Genomic DNA, 22461 nt, shown 5'->3' on the forward strand with positions numbered 1-22461 from the left:
TTGATAACATTAATAGCATTAAAACAGAAATTGTTTTCAAAAATATTTATTATTGTATTGCTTTGCCATTCTTCGCTATTGAGTTAATAGTTATGATATGTATATACTTTTGCTACATTAAAACATCAACATAAGACAAATTTGTTTTCTGTTTCTTTTGAAATGGGGATGGGCTGAGGTGGCCGGGTGGTTAAGACGTCTGGCCGTCTACAATCACAAGCACTCCACCACTCGGTCGCGGGTTCGTGGCATACGTGAAGAAGTGACAAGAAACTGGTTGAAGTTTGAAGCAACACCAAGCATACCATGGGATAGGAAAGTTATATTTCTTTTGATACTCATTAAAAATGAGTTAATTATCCATCTGTAAGTTGAAGTGAAATTCAAATCTTTAGATTAGAATAACTAATATTTGGGAGAATTGTTTTCAGTTTTCATATTATTTTAATCAAGGATGTCACCAAATTCGATCAAATTATGAAAGGTATCACCAGTTTCGTGAAATGTTTAAATATTTCTGTTCTAATTCAAGCTAAAAATGTAGATACCACCTGTGAAAGCAAAACTGAATTCAACAAGCTTCTTATCAAAGATATCACAGGATGTGAGTTAATTATTAAAGAATTCATCGAATTTGATTTAACTTTGAAAGGCATCTTTAAATTAACGTTGATTATAAAACATATCACCGAATTCGAAATAATGCAAGTTTTCATCTATATACTACTTTATACCACCTACTGGCAGCATGTTCATTATCATTTGTTGTCAGTATGAGAAGAAGTTGAGAACGACTTGAGAACATCTTGAGAACAACTTGAGAACGAATTTTCCTATTTCCCAGCACTTGGGAACGTATTTTCTCATGAAAGAACGTCTGCTCGCGTCAGATGACGTCCGAAATCGGAAATAGTGTCCACACAAAAGTGATCCGCGTAAGAAAATAGTCCGTCATAAACATATCAAAACAAAGTTACGGGAAAATTTTGTGAGAATAGCAACAACATTTCAGGTGTCAATGTGCATATGGAAAAGCCAATGACGATAGGATTGTTTTTAAAATATTTATTCTACGTAGTTTTAAGGTTCATTATATTCCTCCGCACAAAACTTCTATTTGTTTACGTTTTTCAAATCGTTTACCATTGAGCTTAGAAGTCAGTTGGAAAACATGGTGTTGAGTGGAATTTTTTAAATGGAGAAATATATAAGGTAGTAGTATATAGATGATAAATAGTTTATCATACAGTATTTTCAATGTTTGTCTTTCGAACAATTTTCTCATCGCTCTCACGTTGATAAAACCTGCGGTGGCCTCTCGATTTTATCCACGCGCTCGCGATGAGAAATTGTTCCCACGACAAACACTGAAAAAACAGTGTGATCATCTATTATTACCACCGAATTCGACTTAACTATGAAAAGTATCACCGAATTCGGGCAAATGATGTAAGTATCACCAGACTTGAGTAAATTGGGTATCACTAAGTTTTAGTTCCTCGGATTTCGATGTATTTATTTTAGGGCTGCGGTGGATGTGTGGTTAAGGCGTCTGACCGTCTACGATCACTAGTTCTCCACCACTCGGTCGCGGGTTAGTGGTCTACGATCACTAGTCCTCCACCACTCGGTCGCGGGTTAGATGTCTACGATCAGTAGTCCTCCACCACTCGGTCGCGGGTTAGTGTTCTACGATCACTAATCCTCCACCACTCGGTCGCGGGTTAGTGGTCTACGATCACTAGTCCTCCACCACTCGGTCACGGGTTAGTCGTCTACGATCACTAGTCCTCCACCACTCGGGCGCGGGTTAGTGTTCTACGATCACTAGTCCTCCACCTCTCGGTCGCAGGTTAGTGGTCTACGATCACTAGTCCTCAACCACTCGGCCGCGGGTTAGTGGTCTACGATCATTAGTCCTCCACCACTCGGTCGCGTGTTAGATGTCTACGATCAGTAGTCCTCCACCCCTCGGTCGCGGATAAGTCCTCCACCACTCGGACGCGGGTAAGTGGTCGACGATCACTAGTCCTCCACCACTCGGGCGCGGGTTAGTGTTCTACGATCACTAGTCCTCCACCCCTCGGTTGCGGGTTAGTGGTCTACGATCACTAGTCCTCCACCACTCGGTCGCGGATAAGTCCTCCACCACTCGGTCGCGGGTAAGTGGTCTACGATCACTAGTCCTCCACCCCTCGGTCGCGGGTTAGTGGTCTACGATCCCTAGTCCTCCACCACTCGGTCGCAGGTTAGGGTTCTACGATCACTAGTCCTCCACCACGCGGTCGCGGGTTAGATGTCTACGATCACTAGTCCTCCACCACTCGGTCGCAGGTTAGTGTTCTACGATCACTAGTCCTCCACCACTCGGTCGCGGGTTAGTGGTCTACGTTCACTAGTCCTCCACCACTCGGTCGCGGGTAAGTGGTCTACGATCACTACTCCTCCACCACTCGGTCGCGGGTTAGTGGTCTACGATCACTAGTCCTCCACCACCCGGTCGCGGGTAAGTGGTCTACGATCAGTACTCCTCCACCACTCGGTCGCGGGTTAGGGGTCTACGATCACTAGTCCTCCCCCACTCGGTCGCAGGTTAGTGTTCTACGATCATTAGTCCTCCACCACTCGGTCGCAGGTTAGTGTTCTACGATCATTAGTCCTCCACCACTCGGTCGCGGGTTAGGGGTCTACGATCACTAGTCCTCCACCACCCGGTCGCGGGTAAGTGGTCTACGATCAGTACTCCTCCACCACTCGGTCGCGGGTTAGGGGTCTACGTTCACTAGTCCTCCACCACTCGGTCGCGGGTTAGTGGTCTACGAAGGGCAGTCCCCATATACTTGTTGCAGGTCGGTTGGTTTTCTCCGGGTTCTATGGTTTAAAACCATGGCACATTCTTAAATGTCCTTACTTGTACCTTTTATTAGGAGGTAAACAACAAACGACAAATCACACCCTTTTAAATCGGTCTTTTTTATTAATTCAGTTAAAACTTTAGGAGCATACTATTGTAAAATCTAAAATCTGTTAATTTATGGAAAATCTGTCTAGATAAATTATGCAAAATATCGAAAACATTCTTCACCACTCATTTATATATTAAATGTTGGCCTCATTGTGATTCTACTCACAGTCCCCCTACCATAGGCTGCGTCGTCTCCTTCGTAACATGTTTGGATTTTATAATGAAAATTATATCAGGTGTAGTTGGAAATTACAAGTCGACGAATATATAAATGTTTCATATATATTGTATATATTACAGACAAGAATCTTGCTAGACATGTTATCGCACGTTACAAAATGTCGTTCATTCACCATACATTTATCATTTCTTCGTACAATTGTAATAACGTGCTCCGTTTAAAAATATTATTAAGAACGAACAATACCACAAAAATTAAAATGTCGAAAGTACACGTAACGTGTAGCTTTTAATACATCTAAATGACATCTAATCTAGACTGTTTTCGAGTTCTTGTTTCTTGTTGAGGATGTTCGCGAAACACACTGTATTCCATACAAAAGGAAATGATAAGACTCCTACTGAAAATAATACGTACAAAAGAACTCAATACTAATTCTACGTAAACATGAACTGATACTGATAACAAGAGGCCAAGGGCCACGTAGTTCTCTTGGCATATCACTGAAGTGCTTGAAACTGCTGAATCCTGTTGTCAGGTCCCGGAAACAAAATACCTTGCATTAATTCTGTTACATAATTAAACAATAACATATTTTTTTCAAAAAAATAGAAATGTGTCTGTAAGACACGGATGCCTCGCTCCCTGTTTGACCATATAAAGGCATGTGTGCTATTTTTAGCATGTCAAAATTCATATCTTATAAAAGAGTACTAATTAATTAATTTTGAATACATTTTTAAGAAAAAATACCATTTATTGTATCAAACTTGCAATCGGGCATCACACTATTCTCCAACAAATGTATAGTTATATCACTGATGCGATTACAAGCAAAACTCCGGCAGAATTTTAGATCCGTGGCTATAGTCTTTGGGCTATAAATACCCAGAGAACTAAACACCCGGACGACTCTACTGATCAAACTTTGGCAAGTACGTCAACTGAACATACATAAACAGGTATAGCATGTATTATTGATGAGATACACACACAAGTGATATTACTGATGATAAGCAATAGCAAACGTGATGACTAAGGCACTCGTTCCGACAAAAACTATGAAAAAATACAACCAAAGGAACAAGCAGTCGAGTGTTCGGGCTACATCTCTCCAGGTTACCTCTTCTTTTCCCGCCAATTTGTCCAAAGTCAAAGATATGTCGACGTTCTCCTCGGTTGTGGGGATTGTATCTACACTATCTGAGACCTTTTCTCGATGTTTAATCTTTGCACACCATTTGCTGATCAAGTTCATTCTACAAAATTGCTGGAGTAGTTTCGGAACTGGCTTGACCTCGTCGGCATGGTGACAGTCAAGGACAAAAATGGTCAAGACCACTGACAGCATTCCAAGGATAAGTGTTGTGACAAGATAGATTGCTGGAAAAGACATAGAAACATATAACATAAATATTTACCAAAAGATCTTACACATAATGTAGATTTTATATCAAATTGAATTATTTATTAATACGATCTCTGAATTGTTCATTCCCACATACATATCGAAGTCGATCTTTGTGACCAGTTCCTACATAACATCGGGTATATTAAAATATCTTCAACATATCGTTGTTTATATAGTTACAATTGCTATGGGTTTCATAATACATATACAATAAATAAGATATAACGACCGACTTCAGAACTATCACCTTTCACCATTCAAAGGGCTCTTCAGATTTATTTCAAAAGGACAATTGCATGTATTTACACTACATGTGAGCAATAGGCTGCTTTAAGAAAAACAACAAATAGAAATATTATAGAACAATCAGAAGGACGATACACAACAAATAGGACTAGAATATGATGCTAATATTACGTATTAGATCAACGGTAAAATTCCATAAAATACTAGATCCCTAAAAATGTATGTTTGTAGGATATGAATTAAGAATACAAAAATAGGTAAGTGTGGCAAGGTACATTGTATTGATTCCAATAGTGTAGACAGTATGAGGTTGTCAATGTTTCTGAGCAATCCGCTCTATACAGATTGACAACGACGACACGAAACTCTGTATTTCGATAAAGGAGCGGGTTGCTACGAAAATTTTACAATCTCATACTTTCTACACTGTCGGAATTTATTCCTTGCCCCATGCACCAATTTTCAAAATTCGCATCCTGCAAACATACGTTAGTAAGGGTACAGTGTTTTATGAAATTTTACAGTTGGTATTACTTCTTTGACTCGTATATACTGGTATATAATATGTATATATACTTCTCATTTTCATTGTATAGCAATTAAGAGTCAGTGAAAAATCTACAAAGAAAATTATATGAAAACATATGCTTACATAAAAGTGAAACTGTCGTGGAGGAGGAAGGGGTGCTGTCCGCTACCAACGTCAAGTAAACAGCATACGACAGGACAATTGTCAGCGCGTACCCAATCTTTTCACCCGAGTCGGCAGGAAGCTTGAACACCATACACGTGAGAAAGGCAAGTGATATTGTGGGAATAAAAGTGTTCAGTACATGGTATAGTGGCCTACGCTTCAATACGAAATTAAAAATCAAAACGGAGTATGTCAAACTTTCTCTTGTCACGAGCTCTCTAGAAGTTGAATACCCATTGTAAATCCATTCTCCATTCTCATTCAAATCTTCCGTATCCACAGGATTGGGGTTGAAAACGAGATTTACTTCTTTCATACTGTAAGCTAACGACGTCAAACTGATGGAACATATTTGTGTATCAAACGGATATAGTTGTATATCTACATCACAGTAGGTAGCAAATATTCCCGAAGGTCTCCAGGTTAGCGATCCCTTGGAATCTACCAAAATTGGACTGCCGCTGTCACTTATCACCGATATGTCGCTAATCCTGAAAGACACGGAATAACAGCGATACATTTGTTATCCCCAAACTCAATGCCTCATCAAGAGATCGAAAGTAGAATGTGTGTAATGGGTGCCTGAGGCTTCAGAACCGCAAAATTTACAATAAACGTTCTATAAACCACTTATGTCAGGCGGGATTACACCTGAATGATTTTTTATTTGAAATTGTTCGGGGTTTTCCGTCAAAATGTTAAGACCATCGAGGACAATAATGGCATGATGACGTCACCGCACGTGAACCTACCGCGCACTATGGAATAGGTATGGCCGAAACTGTGTTGCATTCACATCACAATATTGAAAATACGTTTCAGTTGTTGTCGTATATAATAATTGAACAATGTGTTACGTTTGACATTGAAATACATGTGCTTACATCAAATGCCAAGATAACTAAAGAATAAAATGACTACATATGTAATACCATTGTAATTGTTTTCCAGGTGTAAATTAGTAAGGCATTAGCAAGGAAACATGCAATATAGACTCATGCACAATTTCACAGTTTCACAGCCATCTGCAACCCAATGTGACATACAAAGACCAAGCGGAAAAATCATTGGGAATTTTCGTCCAAACAATGACTATTGAACGGAGTAATATCATTTCACGAATCCTTATTTGTAAACGATGAAAACGTTCTGGCGAAACTTCATAAATTTATTTACCAGTATTGGAAATATTGGTTTCGTAGTATATAAAAGTGTAAAACTTTGGAATGTTTATCACAATTATCAGTTCTTTAATTCCATGAGATATCTTGTGTTTATTCTTTGCATACCATTATCAAATCAAACAATATTATCTTTCCAAGGAAAAAGGCTGGCCTCTCGAACGACACAGTCAGAATCATACAAACATCGAACTTTATAGACATTACAGTAAACCCTTTTGTATGAGTAATTACAAAAAGTATACATCGGGTATATCAAAATAATAAATATCAGTATTTGAAGAATCAATAATGGTAAAAAAGTTATTTTAGGTGTTGACCATTGACATTTAGGAAATCGACAGGAAAAACAGCAACACATTTCCATCAGCAATGTTCATGTAGATTTTTTTTTAAATTTAACATCACATATTCTTTCACACGTATTCTATTAGAAAAATGACAAAAAAAAACCCACAGCCGACAGTATGTCAATAATGTAAAATATATATAATGAATGAATTAATTAAAATTCTGCCGTTATTTTTAAAACAAAATATGAAAGATATATTTGAAAACATGTATGACTACAAAGTTAAGTAACTGATGTTACGGTGTTTGTAGGAATACTCACGAATTCTCTACGATCAATGCTGGATGCCAAACGTATTCTTCTGACGTAAAAATGACTGGAACGTCCAGATTGTATGGCATTAAATCATCCCAGAATAGGCGACCATCCGTCCACCTCTACACAGGAATACATTATTGGCGTTTTAATCTGTTTTCTATATAACATCGGGTATATCAAAATATCTTCAACATATCGTTGTTTACATAGATACAAGTGTTATGGGCTTCAAAATATATATAAAATAAATAAGATATAACGACCGACTTCAGAGCTATCATCTTTCACCCTTAAAGAGGCTTTTCAGATTTATTTCAAAAGGACAATTGCGCGTATTCACACTACATGTGAGCAATAGGCTCTTTTGTCGAGAAACACAAAATAGTTACATTACGTGAAAATATACACAGATCGACGATTTGAAATATCAGAGGACGATACAAAACAAATAGGACTAGATTATGATGCAAATATTACTTATTATATCAACGGTAAAGTGCCATATAACACTAGATCCTTTAAATGTATGTTTGTATGATATGAATGACTTAAGAATACTTAAAAATGGTAAATGTGGCAAGGTACATATGTTTCCTAGAACAGATTAATTATTGCAATTTCAGAAATGTTTGAAACAATGCAAATAATACAATGCGATAGGGAAGTTATATTTCTTCTGATATTCATTAAAATATGAGTTAATTATCCATCTGTAATTTTAAGTGAAATTCAAATATTTAGATTAGAATAACTAATTTTTGTAAGAATGTTTTTCGGTTTTCACATTGTTTTAATCAAAGATGTTACAAAATTCGATTTAATTATGAAAGGTATCACCAGTATCGTGAAAAGTTCGAAAAATATATGTTCGAATTCGAGTAAAATATGACAGATACTACTTGAGTCAAGTTATTTATGAAAGTAAAACTGAATTCAATAAGCTACTTATCAGAGGTATCACAGAATTTGAGTTCATTATTTGTAAAGGTTTCATTGAATTTGATTTTACTTTGAAAGGCATCATTAAAACGTTAATTATAAAAGGTGTTATAAAATTCGAAACAATTAAGCAAGTTAAACCGAATTCCTGCTAACTTTTAAAAGTTTAATCGAATTCGAGTAAATATAAAGTATTAACAGATTTGAGTAAATTAGGTATCTCCGAATTTTTGTTCCTTGGATTTCGATGTATTTATTTAAGATGCTTGACGAATGTTTACGATAGTTTTCTTCCCATACTTGCTTTTTAACTGCATATCAAATGTATGTATTAACAGGTTACTTACCATGAAAAAGTATCCTGTCGTTGTTAACTGCTGGTCTCTGATATTCTAAAATTTAAAAAAAAACTATTAAATTAAAGGTTTAAAGTAGTCATTTATTTTACAAACACACTGTCAATTAGATATCTATTTTTAAAATTCTCATTTTAATAATATATTTGATATTAAGAGACATAAAGGGACTCTTTATAAGCCCAGGGCAAAACAGATTTCACTTTAAATAACACACATGTTTTGACAATTATACATCGTAGACGTCATAACCGCATTAACATTAGGGGTATAACTACTCGAAATGCATTTAAAGGGACAAACATGACGAAAGACGTGATATGTTTATAGATAGACTATTCAAATAAATTATATTCGGGTATACTGATGGTTGATAGTTATTTACAAGCTACATATCCTCAAGTCAGCATGTGGAACTCATAAAAATCGAATAACCGTATTTGTTATTGATTCCTTTCGCGGATCATTGCGTACTTGAATATGAATATTGTGTGGAAGTTAAATTACTACAACTTTATTTTGTACTTTCGTGTGTATTGTATTACGTAATAATGTACGTCCGCTACATATAACATTATTTGATTGTACCTTCAAAATAAAAGCATTCTCACACAGAGCTGTGTAACAGCGAAAGGCCTTGAGAAGCAGTCTTCATGTGATTTTTAAATTTCGTATCATATTCCTGTCATGCAGAATACAATCCAATTTTTGCATCAAATATAAATACATAAGTGTCAAAATGACAATAAACAAAATTGTTTCTATAAATCAATATCAAAACACAATATTATAGATTATTAAGTCTCGATATTTCGAAGATATTAAGCCCATGACTAAGTCACATTAGTTCTGCACTTACCATTTTTGACAATATCTATGAAGAGCAATTATCCATAATGAAAACATGGAATCACTTGAGTTTTATAAAATAAGGTTTGAAAAAGTCGAGCAAACCATATTTTGAAATAGTTTTGAGATAATGTATACCATTTGTATGAACAATTTTTCAGATTTAAGTGTACATGGGTAACAACAGATACAAAATTAGTATCAAAGCGTCAACACATTTGATCAAAAACTGAATGAAGAGCTAGCATATAACGGAAAATAACGATGACCGAGGAGACATCAAAACCAAGGAGAAATTAACATCGAACTTTCAAAACAATACAAATAAATAACTCCTTACCAAATCGTTGAAATTGATGATATTTAACGACACATCAACATTTACAGTAGGCTCTGGACGCGCAAATAGGTTGTAAGAGTTGTTCTTAAACAGAAGTGTTCGGAGTTCATTCTCCTTGTCAAAACTGTAGTCTTGGCAGACGAATGCTCGCAACGCTATCGGTAAAAAAAAATGAAAAGGTTTTTGAGCAGATTAATTAAATAAGATTTGAATTTAGTCAACGTAATAGTACGAGAAGATCAACATATATTGCACTTACACTTGTCATGTGACCAGCGATGCTCAGCGTCACGTGTTAGATATCCTAGTACATGTATATGTTTGTATATTGGTAAGTGTAGGTACTCGACCTGGATCTCATAGAACTCGGGTATTCTCCTTCGTCAGTTGTTATATTCCCGATTTTAATGTCTTGTGTTGTCGTAGCTCACCAACTGTAGTGATGAACGCTAATTTGGTGTTCATTTTTTAAGCTCTCGCGTTGTCACCGATGTTAGTTTTATCGCTAAAGATTTTATTAATTAAACGTTTTTTTCAAAGACCAAAATACAACTTTTCATGATTTTTAGACGCCCTTTCCTCAGATTTTGTTTTTTTTGCCTTTTTTTCTGACCCCTGTTCACTATCATACCTGTCTTCAATGTAAAGGAACGCCTGTGTTCAACCATGGCTATATGTATTTTTCATGTAAAATGTACACTATGGTTTTGGTGCTTTCTGATTATACACATTTTATCATTTAAGTTGTATTTCTTGTGGTATTACTGTCCTATCATAAGCTGTATACATTGTATAAAATATGCAGTTGTATTTATTTTAACAAACATGAAACATTATACATGTACATTTATGTTTATATTGCATTTCAAACACTTAATATCATTTGTGATTTAATATCATATCACATCATATATAATTTTATATTATATAACATCATATATAATTTTATATTATATAACATCATTAATAAAATAATATAATATCATTTATAATTTGATATGATATAATATAATATCATATATGATTTTATATAATATAATATATATAATTTCACGTTGTTACTCCATCTGATATAAACAGTTGCCATTTTATTTTAAATCAAGTGGCATTTATTTCTTTTTATGCATTTCATAACGCAATTTGTTATATGTAGTTATATTGCGATCGCGTATTAAGTTTTCTGTATTTACTGTTAACTGCAACAGGCCTATCACGTCTTTGTTCTTCAAGATATACAATACTATAAGTAAATAGTTAGTTGGATACTCCAATTGTATGTTATAAACAACTTAACATAAACATAAATGTAACACACAAACAGATTGGTAATAGATACAATATGGAAAAGACAAAAAATACACTGCATCATACAGCTGTTTCGTCTTTCTAGGATTCATGGATGATGGTAGGGGCTAAACATTTGTAAATCCTGATACGTCTAAAATACCGTTGAAACAGTAGGGAAGGTACCTAAATAATATAAAGGAATTTGATAATGTTATCAGCATTACATGGTAAATTTGTTTCATTACTCCTATTTCTATGAACTGTTTTTCAAACATGTAAAGTGTATGTAAAATAACATCTTCAGTAATATGGAGTATATTAATGTATACTTATACTGAACGTGTTTGTTTACCTGTTTAAAAGCGTTATACGTTATTGTTATTATTCAGTGAATGCTATTTATTAGTAACTATATCTGCTTTTCAGAAATATACGTTACAGAAATCTGAGTTGAAGTGATGTGATGATAGCTACATTTCATTACTAAATCCTTTTTCACGTAAGACGGTATTAGTCAGAACATTAATCTACAGGAGAAAAAATCAAATTCAAAAGTTTAGTCATAAACGGAACCGCTGTAAATACATTCTACTTTACCTGTCGAAATTAGCCAACTGATAATCAGGACCCTCATATTTGTGTCGTTTCAACTGTTGCTGGAGTGTCCAAAAAAACCTCACAAGTGCATATTATCCGTTTTAACCAGCGATTTTCTTGCACAACTCATGTGTACATAAATGAATAACTTTTGAAACCTATCACTAGACATATAGACTGCCATTAAAAATTTGTTTACGTATATATACTTTAAAAAAAAAGATAAACTGAAAACTGACACGCTGACTGCGCTCACTTACCCGATATGATTGGCATGGTACCAACAGAGCAAGTCAGGCAAGCTTGTTTTCAATCTAGTAAAAAAAACGAAGAGAACAAATTCTAAAATTTCCTACCTAGCTTTATTTTTTCACTTGCTTTGGTTGACAATACCTGTTTTTATGAGATCCATGTTTTATTTCAAGTTTGTAAAAAAAAATTAAATTGTTTTCCGATCTATGACTCAGAATCCCCGTTGATATTTAGTTAAGCTTGAACGGCTGTTTAACTATGCCGTCTCTATTTGTGATAATGTCACGATCTATTCTACCAGAATAAAAACATAGATGATTTGGCATTTAGCTAATGTGAATACATGGGAAGATGATCATTACATACAAATTTGCTAGAGGGGTAACTGGTACAGAAAGCACCGACACTCAAGTTACTTTAAACATTTTTAAACACTAATGGGTTCCAATCGTTGATGAAAAGGGGTAGATGCTTTCTAGCTAGCAATTACAGTTGGTGTTTAGTGTTGATGTAAAAATGGTATTATTTATGTATTCACTTACCGTACTCGGCACCAGTAAAAATCAGTCCAACATTCATATACAAAATGAGATAATTGCCTCTGTTAAACATGTAAGTATATGGTGGCACATTTCTGCCATAGACAAAGGTCTTAGGTATGTCAACATATTTTTCAAAAGATGTCGACACGATCTGAAAAGATGTTAACATATTGTTTAAATTGCCGACATATCATCACATTTGCTGAGATATCTATACGTAAGTAAATAACACGGCTTTTCATTATGTAAATGCTCAGATATGATGCCAACTTACCACTTAATTAAGCAAAACAGAAAAAGGGCAGTTCATTTTTTTCCAAGAAAGGGCCATGTGATTAAGTATTAAGTATTAAGTCTACTTATCATTATACCTTGTGTTTGGTTAAATATGTCGGAATTATAACCGTGAGATACATAATTATCTAGTCGTTGTCACTCCCAAGTAAACACCAGAAATCAAAAAGCCAATTACGTAATAATCTAACCAATTGTTTTTAGGATAATGCGAAATTATGAATTAATAAAGCATGTCGACATATTACCATATTAAGTCTTCATCATAAAAAAAATATTTTGACATACGTAACTCAAAACTTACGTTAGTTGTATGCCGATGGTAGAAATTTGCTACAATAAATAAGTCAAGTTTGTGCTTTTTGATAAAAAAAAAAAAAAAAAACAATTATCCCTTTGTTTTTGTTTCGTTGTGGGATCTAATTATGTCTTTCGTTTGTTCGTTTAGCCCTACATTCCTGGTGTTGTTTGTCCTTTTGTTTTGCGGTTCCTCAGTCCTGATGTTGTCTTCTCCTTTTGTTTTGCTTCCTCTTGTTTTGGTGTGCTTTCGCTTCATGTTGTTATCTTCATTTCTTCATTTTGGTTTTGGTGTGGCATTGCTTTCTGTTATTGTATTTTCGTTTAGACTTTCAGTGCTATTTCGACTTTGTGAGTTGATGTAATGCTCACTTCTTTTTTTTCCACTTGACCTGAGATAGAGTAAGCAAAAATTAAAGTTTCTGCATTTTGATGAAAACGTACTCTTTTTCACAACAGCAAGTGAATAGCATTGTATTGGGAGCTATTTTCAGTGACAAGGTATTAAGTTTGACATTGCCTCATTTTCCCCCCTTATCTATGCCAGGGTATAACACGAAAACGGTTACTGCGGAAAATCTACATCTCCTCTGTTTATAATTGATACTTGATAGACCTCACACTCTCTTAATTTTAGTAGTAACCTGAATCTGTGTTTGTCGAACAACTTTAAGATGTTTGGGTACATTAATACAGACTGTTCGTATGATTTCATCCCTATTATTATAGCGCTTGGTTTATCTAGGACTTCTGGGGTGGTTCTACGTCGTGTCACTTTTACTTACATTAACCTGACTTAAGCCGTATGCAGTTACTCAAAAATGAAAAAGGATACGAAATTTAGAGTGTTTTTAACAACAAAATTTGATAATATACTAACTTGAGCACGATAAACTGTCATACGAGTTACTCGAGCCAGAGACACGATAACTCGAATTACACACATGAAATCTCCAGTCGCACATACGATAACTCGAGTCAGATACACGATACCTCGAATCAAATATATGATAATTCGAGTCAATACACGATAGCTCGAGTCAGATACACGATAAATCGAGTCAATACACGATAACTCGAGTCCATACAAGATATATCGAGTCGACACGATCATTTGAGTCAGATACAGGTGAAATCGAGTCATATACACGAAATGCAAATACACTAAAGGCATTTTTTCATGATTGCGAAACATCTTTTAATCACATTTTTTCACCATATAAAATACTTTAAACACAGTATCGAAGTTAAAGTCGACCTGGTGGTTTTTTTATGCTTGCCATTGATTGGCGAACACCTCGTCGTACCGCCGGGGACTTACTATTCTAGCACATAGATCATGTACTGAAAGTTTCCGATAAAGTGGGTTTCTTGATAAAAATGCATGCGCCTGCATATAATCAATGCACGTGCAACGCTTTTTTCAAATCCTTCCCCGTATTGAAAATGTTAGCATGCGAGTCGTGTACGGTATGATGTACTTTGTTGAGTGAAGCAACATGCGTGCACGTACATAGCCTATCATTTCCACATACACAGTGTTAAACTGTGGCAGGAAATTTGTCCGTTTAGATCATCTTTACCAACTGACAATTTCCGATCAACACATTCTGAGCTAGATATATTCAACAACTATATGTCACCTATCCTCTAGCGTATAATAGTTAATTTCATGTTTTATATATACCTAAATGTACATTTGTTCATTCAAGGAGTGTCATCTTTCACGAGGGCGAAGTGTAACACGTCTCGGAGAACACTTCGGCCCCTTGTCCTGACTCTATCGACAAGGACTACTCGCCGCCATAATATTATCGTTTGCGTCAATCCCCGTCGATCTCAGGGGCAATAGCTCTTTCTGACTTATTATAATCAAAGTGAGGCCCAGAAGGAAACCTGGCCGGGGGAACTCGGTCACAAGGGGGAACATCCTTTTTTAATCGGTAATCAACCTAATCATTATATTTTAGGTATTTTTATTCAATCAAATGGTTGAAACAATTGGTGATGGCTGATTGTTACAAGGTCCAATATTACAAGAGTCCCCAACACAAACACGTACAAGATACGAAGTACAAGATACAGGAATCTTTATTTAGAATTGCATACATACGAACAAGAATATTCAACTATTTGAGCTATTATTGCGACAAAACTTTGTATAAAAACAATAAAACATTGTAATAGCACAGCTAGGGGTAATCGCAGATTATTCATAAATACCTTTAAACCATCTATCATAATGAAAGAGAAAAGTATCATATCTCAGCTTAGTGAGTGATCGGGAATCCCCTACCTACAGACAGACGCCCCCAAAACCCGGCCGCTTTTACCCCCTGACCCAAAACTTTGTTCAGTGGTGTAATAATCCACTTACCCAACGCCAAGGACAACCAATTGTAAGAGCTAGGGCAAGTTCAGGTTCGGTTCCTTTAACATGTTTTTGTATGTGTTTCTCCATTCCGTCAAATAAAGGCGAATAAATAATTGTCTGAACTGACCATAGTCTAGTATGATACACAATTATGAAACATGAACAAAAAACAAAAAAACCTTTCAAATCTACCTCACCAACACGTGGAGTCTATCACAAGCAGAGCTTAATTTCTTCTGTGACATGATTTATATTGATGGAAATTATGCCGAAGTACATTGATTGAGACGGACACTATAGGCGCTAAGTGTGATTGTACGAACATATATCACAAGAAATACCGTAATGTTTCATACAAAACAATGCTGATTGTTAGGAGTCGACGCTGCAGTAAAGTGCATCCTGCCCGCAAGGTCATTAATGAGTAGTGCATTTAAACAAGACATAAACAAAACACTTACATATTAAACTATGTTACGCTTTAGACCACTTGACATTTCCCGGTACTTGAGTAAAGGCCCGCTGTGTCTGTAATATGTGTCACCGAGCCAGTGTAACCTGGATCAAACTAGTTTGTAAAATCATTTAGATTAGAGAAATCCTTACTACGCTCACCTGTCAAGGAAACCCTTTTGATTGATAGCAATAAACATTCACAGTATCTTCCATCATTGGAAAGCTCGTTGGAGCTTGTTTCGATGCCTTAATATTTTTTTCAAACACTGTATAATTAGTTGAATATATCTAAATAAAACTCTTTATCAACATTTTAGAATACGCAAGTTTATCATATAATTATTTTCGTGTTGATTTGCTTCGATTTGGTGTTGAAGTTATTTGAATCCCTCCATGAGCATTGAAATGATTTGGACACTTTTCGACGAAAACAACCCTTTCTGCTCTATGTTCCTTACTATTCACCAATGGCACCGAAATACTCAGGATCATAGAGAAGGCAGGGGGCAGGTTAACGCTACAAAACAATGTAGACATTGTGGGAGGATGGAGAAGTTAATGGCAGCTGCAAACGCTACAAGAAAAACCAAACACTTGCATATTGAAAAAATACTACAACAAATGCCCTTATCATGCTCCGTCAATAAACTCGTCTTGACACAGAATCAAAGAAAGGCATAGCATCATATCAGACTCTAACCTAACATTTGAGGATCATCCAACAGAGAAAAAAAACCAAGTCGTTTAAGCCATTTACACATTTTAGCCACAAACCAATATGCATAGAACACTTGTTAGGAAAATTGCCAAGAACAAAGTTGCTCGCTTCTCAGACAAAAATATCCAACGTCATACCATATGCACGTTAACGGCTCGAAATTGACAATCTGCATTATAAATATTCTGTTTTGACGTTATATGTATTTTTTGATGTTGTTCGAGTCCTGTTGTTGCAGATTAAAAAATCTTAACTTTGAAAAAGTGTGTTCTTTTAAGGAAGGACTACCTTTTAAGCGGGAACATTCAAATGTTCTAAGTGATTAATAAATGAATGAATGAATGAATGAATGAATTGATGAATGAATTATTTGAAGAACAAAAATGAATACATTAAATGTATGAATTGAATGAATGCATAAATAAATGATTTGAGGACATGACGGAAAATGTGTATTAACTTGTATTGCTCAGTCATTTATCCTCTTTAAATAAAGAATTTATTATTATTGTTATTGTTATTATTACTATATAGCTTAAGTAGTGCATGGGCGATATTTATTTGAGGCCCCAGACGGGATACCTGTAGTCTTTCACTTTAGGCTTGGACTGTGAGAACCTGATCTCACGCAGTAACAGGTTATACGTTTTATTAGTCCTACCTAACTTTGCATTGTATTTTGCTAAATATCTACCAAGTTTCCATCTTCGCTAGCCTAGGGTAACGATCCCGTACGATAGGATCCGGTACGATACGATCCGGGTACGATACGATCCGGTCTACATACACTCCTGGTACCCTGGACTAGAGAAGATGCCAAGTTTCTTGCATCAGAAACCTTTTCAATACAGAACCCAAAGTGTTCCACCAGGTTTTAAGGGAAATGTGATGTTAAATTCAAACCATTTCATAAGATTGTTCTACACAAATCCACGAAAATAAACTCGTCTTGGCACAGACTCATGTTTTCATTTAAATTTGTATGTACTGTATGTACTTATGATTCACATATCGATGTTAATTGACAGAGCTTGGTTTTAGCTGCAGTTTCTTGATATATATATGTGGTGTTTACCACGAAACTACCTCCAACTAGTTCCTGTCTAAACGCCTTCAATCTACGTTGAGGAAATCTTTAAATAATCAACATGACCAGATTTGCAGGTTTTGATTTTAATATAAAAAATATCCTTCTAGATAACATGTTTTATCTGCAGTTTGTGGAGATAAGTAATATATTCCCTTTGTTGCTTTGCTATCACCAGAGAGAGAGGAGCTTTGTTTTATGGGTATCGTGTTGGTTTTAGATTTGTCATATGAAGAAAGCATCTAGCGGTTTATACTATACAGTGTTGTGCTGGTAGCAATTGAAAAATAAAACAGGTATAATTAAGAAATATTCGACGTATTTGCGTGTATAATGTTGGAATATATAACTGGGGTGGGACAATGTTGGACAAACTAATTAACGAAGACCGCTTGCGGCCTGGGTTGGTTTTATATACATTTTTGTATGTACCATAATATACAAATATATGGCGATTATATCTATTCTACCAAGTCAAATGTAACGAAAGACTTTTTCGTGGTTAGCTCAGTGTCCTTTGATAAGCAAAAATACCTATATAATGCAAATATTTTAATTAAGCTGTTCGTTTACGCTCGCTAACAAACATCACGTGATGTCTATATATGTCTTCATTTTACTTCAAGCTGCGCGTTTTTATCATTTATCTATTTTGTCTATCTAACCTTGATATTTTTGGAAAGGATTTTCTTTAGTTCAGTCGCCAATCGGTCGACAGAGGATAAACAATAAACACTGACGTCATATTTTATGCCAGATGTTTATATCAATCAATCAAATCCGCCTATTTATCAAAATAACTCGTCAACACACGAAATCAGCGTTTGACATTATTTCAAGCTTGTCCTCTCAGTAAGTTTAGCGGAACATTCTGGCCGTGACTTTGACAGATTTTAAGTAGACCTAGAGGTTAAATATATTATGTTTGACCACTAGCAAATCTTCAAATAAATACATAATTAAATGCGGGACTCCTCGATCATTTCACAGATGTAACTAATCCCGCGACTCGCCTGTTTACCGGTACACTTGCGGGGAGGCTTTTGGAAGAGCGTTGGCCTGCTGGAAAAGAATACACGCGCGCGCATGGTCTATCGTCCATTCTAACACGATTCGTTTGCAACGCGTGTTTTGATTGGATACGGACCATGTTCTAATTTGTAATAGAATCATGATCAATCGTATAAATTAAGCTCCTCCCATCGCCACGCCCCGTTTCTAACCAAACCAATATGGCGTCAAGATCGCCTCTTAGCGAAATCCCGCTGATAAGGCTAGCAGGCAACAGAACAGAAAGGACCGATGGAATGTATTTGTTGAATGAAGTAAAATATAAAAAGTAAACGTTCCTTGTTCTTACCTCTATTTATTACTGAAACGTTCCTTCCATCCGTGTGAAGGCATCTAGTTAGATCCGAAATCAAATGAATCATTTCACATGCGTCGTATGCCCAGTACAATCTCAAAGGTCACTTCTGTGAAGATACCAGTACCAGCAAGTATCTTGGGGTGGATCTCTCAGCAAATCTCACACGAAAACATCATACCGATAGAGTTTATTAGAAGGCGAACAGCACGCTTGGATTCCGCAGAAGAAATCTGAAGATTTCCAACGAAGATACCAAGTCCCGCGCATATTACACACTTGTTCGGCCCAACCTGGAGTACTGCTCAGCTGTATGGAGCCCCCACACCAAGAACCAGATTGACCAGCTGGAAATGATTCAAAAGGAGCAGTTCGTTACACCACTAACAGATACCGTAACACCGTCAGTGTATCTGTCATGATATCATTCTTACAATAGGACTCACTAAAATCAAAACGCCTCTCAAGATTCAGCTTACAACCATGTACAAAATTACCCATGATTTATCAGACATCCGAGCCACGGACTACCTAAAAGCCTCTACATCTTCCACCCGACGAAATCACTCCTTTAAATATTACTGTCTCTCATTCTCTAAAAACACTTTAAGGCATAGTTTCTCACATCAATTATCCCCCACTGGAACTCTTTCCTAACTGCTATGGCTGAGGCCCCTGACTTGGCATATTTCAAGCAAGGACCTACTTCTCTTACCTTTCAAATAACAATATAGGCTGGCTTTTCATTCGACCAATGGCAAGAGCTATGCCGGTTGGGGCTTGTCCCCAGAGGCCGTTACTGTAGCCGGACAGGTCGAGCTACTGGCTTATGGAGCCAGCCGAAGAAATACACACACAANACACACACACACACACACACACACACACACACACACACACACACACACACACACACACACACACACACACACACACACACACACACACATTATATACACACACACTGTTTCCGTCTTTCTCCTTTGAATATGTATTTATGTCTGTTTTTAAGTCTGATGAGACGCTACGCAACACTGTGGAAGGCAAACTGTTTGACAGAACAGTGAAAGATGCAGATGTATGAACTAACACAAAACTCTTCACAAATCTAAACAAATAGTCACCAATGTTGTCGATACGCACAGATTTGCATGCATACTGACATGGAAATGTAAGAATTTGATCCACACACAGATCGAGAGCTCTCCAGTATGGGCGGGGTCAAATTACCGACTTTTGAAAGCTTCTTTCTGAGTGGTCAGTCCGATGCAGAACGACACGTCGCCAGCACAGGTCGCACAGTACTTTACTACGTACTTGTAGCAAGGACATACAATGTTTCTTAACAGACAGTACGTTGTTTTTCTTGTCTATGCTAGCGATCAGAACATGAAATTTGGTTTGAACTCGAGACCGGTATAGCCAATCAAAACAACGTACTATCCCCTAAATAATCCGTAGTTATTGACCAATGAAAAGTGTCGATACATCATAAACGTGGTAGAATAATGATAAAACGACATTGAAGTAGTACTCTTTCCAATCAGCATCAACCACTCTAAGGCGCTTAAGGATCCCTGTCCGACTGCATTGTGGTTTTGTTCTTCTTTATACAGTAGCCTCCCCTCAACTTCCGTTGACCAGGGAGCTTAATAGGTTAGAGCGATAGTATAGCAATCTGAAGTCCCAGCGTTCGAATCCCGGTCTAGTCCAGTTGAAATTTTACACTCAGATTAATATTGTTGATTAAATTCTGTTTATTTCATCTTTATTATTTCCCACGCGGATTTAGATAGTAATTTCCATTCTAATTCCGTATTTCTAACACGAGTTCTGCAAGGTATGGTTTTCTTTTCAGAAATGCTTTTCAAGGCTATAGTCATACCCGTGAAAACAGCGTCCAACACTTCGGTTACTTTTTTGACATATACGGGGATCCTTGAAATATCTTATTCATCAATTGAATACAGCTTATGGAGTATGAGCTGCCTTATTCTGTAGTCATATGTCATTGACTACTGACCACCTGTATTTGTACAGTCAGCGGCCATTGACATTACAGTACTTCGTCTGCGCATGTTTCTATGTCGAAAATGAGTTGTTCCGGATATTTCTGTTCTATTTTTAGCATAACGCGCGGAAATGTAATAGTGGGGTGATGACAGTAGGTGGCTTGGTAGTGTCGAAATAAGGGGACACAGTAATGTATGTCGACAAAAGAGAAATTGATCATGATATGTTGAGTTAATTATCACGAAAGCGAGATAATGATAACTATCATGATAATTATTCAACGATAAGTCGACTTAATTATCAGGACATGTCGACGCAACGAGATTATTTTGGTGACAAAATTGGTCGACATGCAATATCACCCTAGGGTGTTGCCCTCCAATGATATAACCTGTATCAGGGAGACAAATACTTATATCACACCTATATGGTGTAATTAATTGTACGTATAGTCACTATACTATTAATGCAGTCTCGTCATCAGAAACATTGTAAAATACAAGTAATATGAAAAATCTTGTTAATTCTTTAATAGATCAGATTTACATATTGTGATTTGTGGACGTTGTCAGGAGTTCCTTCAACACTTCCTTCACACCTGGTCATATAGTATTCCTCTAACAGAACTGAAATATAGCAAAACACGTAATTAACAATTCAATTAACACGTGCCTTTAATTATGAATTTTGAAACATCGGAAATGACGATTTTCATTTGTTGATTTATCTATGAAGTTAATGTTTGCTTTTGTCGTATAAAACTATGTCGAGTTTCTAGGTTTTGTTACCAAGTCAGGTTTCTAAGTACTGTTATCGTGTCAAGTTTCTAAGTTTTGTCAACATGTCAAATTGAAAACTCTTTTTACTAGGACAAGTTTTGTTTCCTTCTTTGAGTTCTGTAATCATAAATTCTTAAAGTCTTATGACCAGTCAAGTTTCTAAGTCTTGTAACAATGACAATTTTCAAGACTTTGAATCATAATATTTTTTGAGTCCTGTTGCAATGTGAAGTTTCTTAGACTTGTTACATGTACAATGTCTGGCCTCTGAGTTCTGTTGTAATGTCAAGTTTCATAGACTTGCTACATGTACAATGTCCAGCCTCTGAGTTCTGTTGTGATGTCAAGTTTCATACACTTGCTACATGTACAATGTCCAGCCTCTGAGTTCTGTTGTAATGTCAAGTTTCATACACTTGTTACATGTACAATGTCTGGCTTCTGAGTTCTTTTGTGATGTCAAGTTACACACTTGTTCCATGTACAATGTCCAGCTTCTGAGTTCTGTTGTAATGTCAAGTTTCATAGACTTATTACATGTACAATGCCCAGCTTCTGAGTTCTGTTGTGATGTCAAGTTTCATACACTTGTTACATGTACAATGTCCAGCTTCTGAGTTCTGTTGT

General features: G+C 36.1%; 2 protein-coding genes and 1 long non-coding RNA gene across 3 annotated transcripts in view; all 3 read right to left on the reverse strand.

Moving 5' to 3' along the window:
• Nucleotides 1–3238: 3238 nt before the first annotated feature.
• On the reverse strand, nt 3239–18830 carry LOC110463823 (neuronal acetylcholine receptor subunit alpha-5-like). The gene is made up of 6 exons (XM_021518707.1): nt 11917–18830; nt 9773–9927; nt 8575–8619; nt 7292–7407; nt 5456–5988; nt 3239–4529 (listed from the first exon to the last, which is right to left on the reverse strand). The coding sequence occupies exons 1-6, from the start codon at nt 11930–11932 to the stop codon at nt 4150–4152; spliced, it is 1245 nt and encodes a 414-aa protein (XP_021374382.1). The 5' UTR covers nt 11933–18830; the 3' UTR covers nt 3239–4149.
• A 2740-nt stretch (nt 18831–21570) lies between these two features.
• LOC110463824 overlaps nt 21571–22461 on the reverse strand; it is a 13014-nt gene continuing 12123 nt past the window's right edge. The window contains exon 4 of the mRNA XM_021518708.1: nt 21571–21681. Coding sequence (XP_021374383.1) covers nt 21673–21681 — 9 coding nt within the window. The 3' untranslated portion in view covers nt 21571–21672. The remainder of the gene's footprint in view (nt 21682–22461) is intronic.
• Nucleotides 21866–22461, reverse strand: part of LOC110463825 — a 3070-nt gene continuing 2474 nt past the window's right edge. The window contains exon 2 of the long non-coding RNA XR_002464429.1: nt 21866–22444. This is a non-coding gene — a long non-coding RNA (uncharacterized LOC110463825). The remainder of the gene's footprint in view (nt 22445–22461) is intronic.

This window comes from Mizuhopecten yessoensis, unplaced genomic scaffold (assembly GCF_002113885.1).
Source record: "Mizuhopecten yessoensis strain PY_sf001 unplaced genomic scaffold, ASM211388v2 scaffold10933, whole genome shotgun sequence".
NCBI classification, from domain to species: domain Eukaryota; kingdom Metazoa; phylum Mollusca; class Bivalvia; order Pectinida; family Pectinidae; genus Mizuhopecten; species Mizuhopecten yessoensis.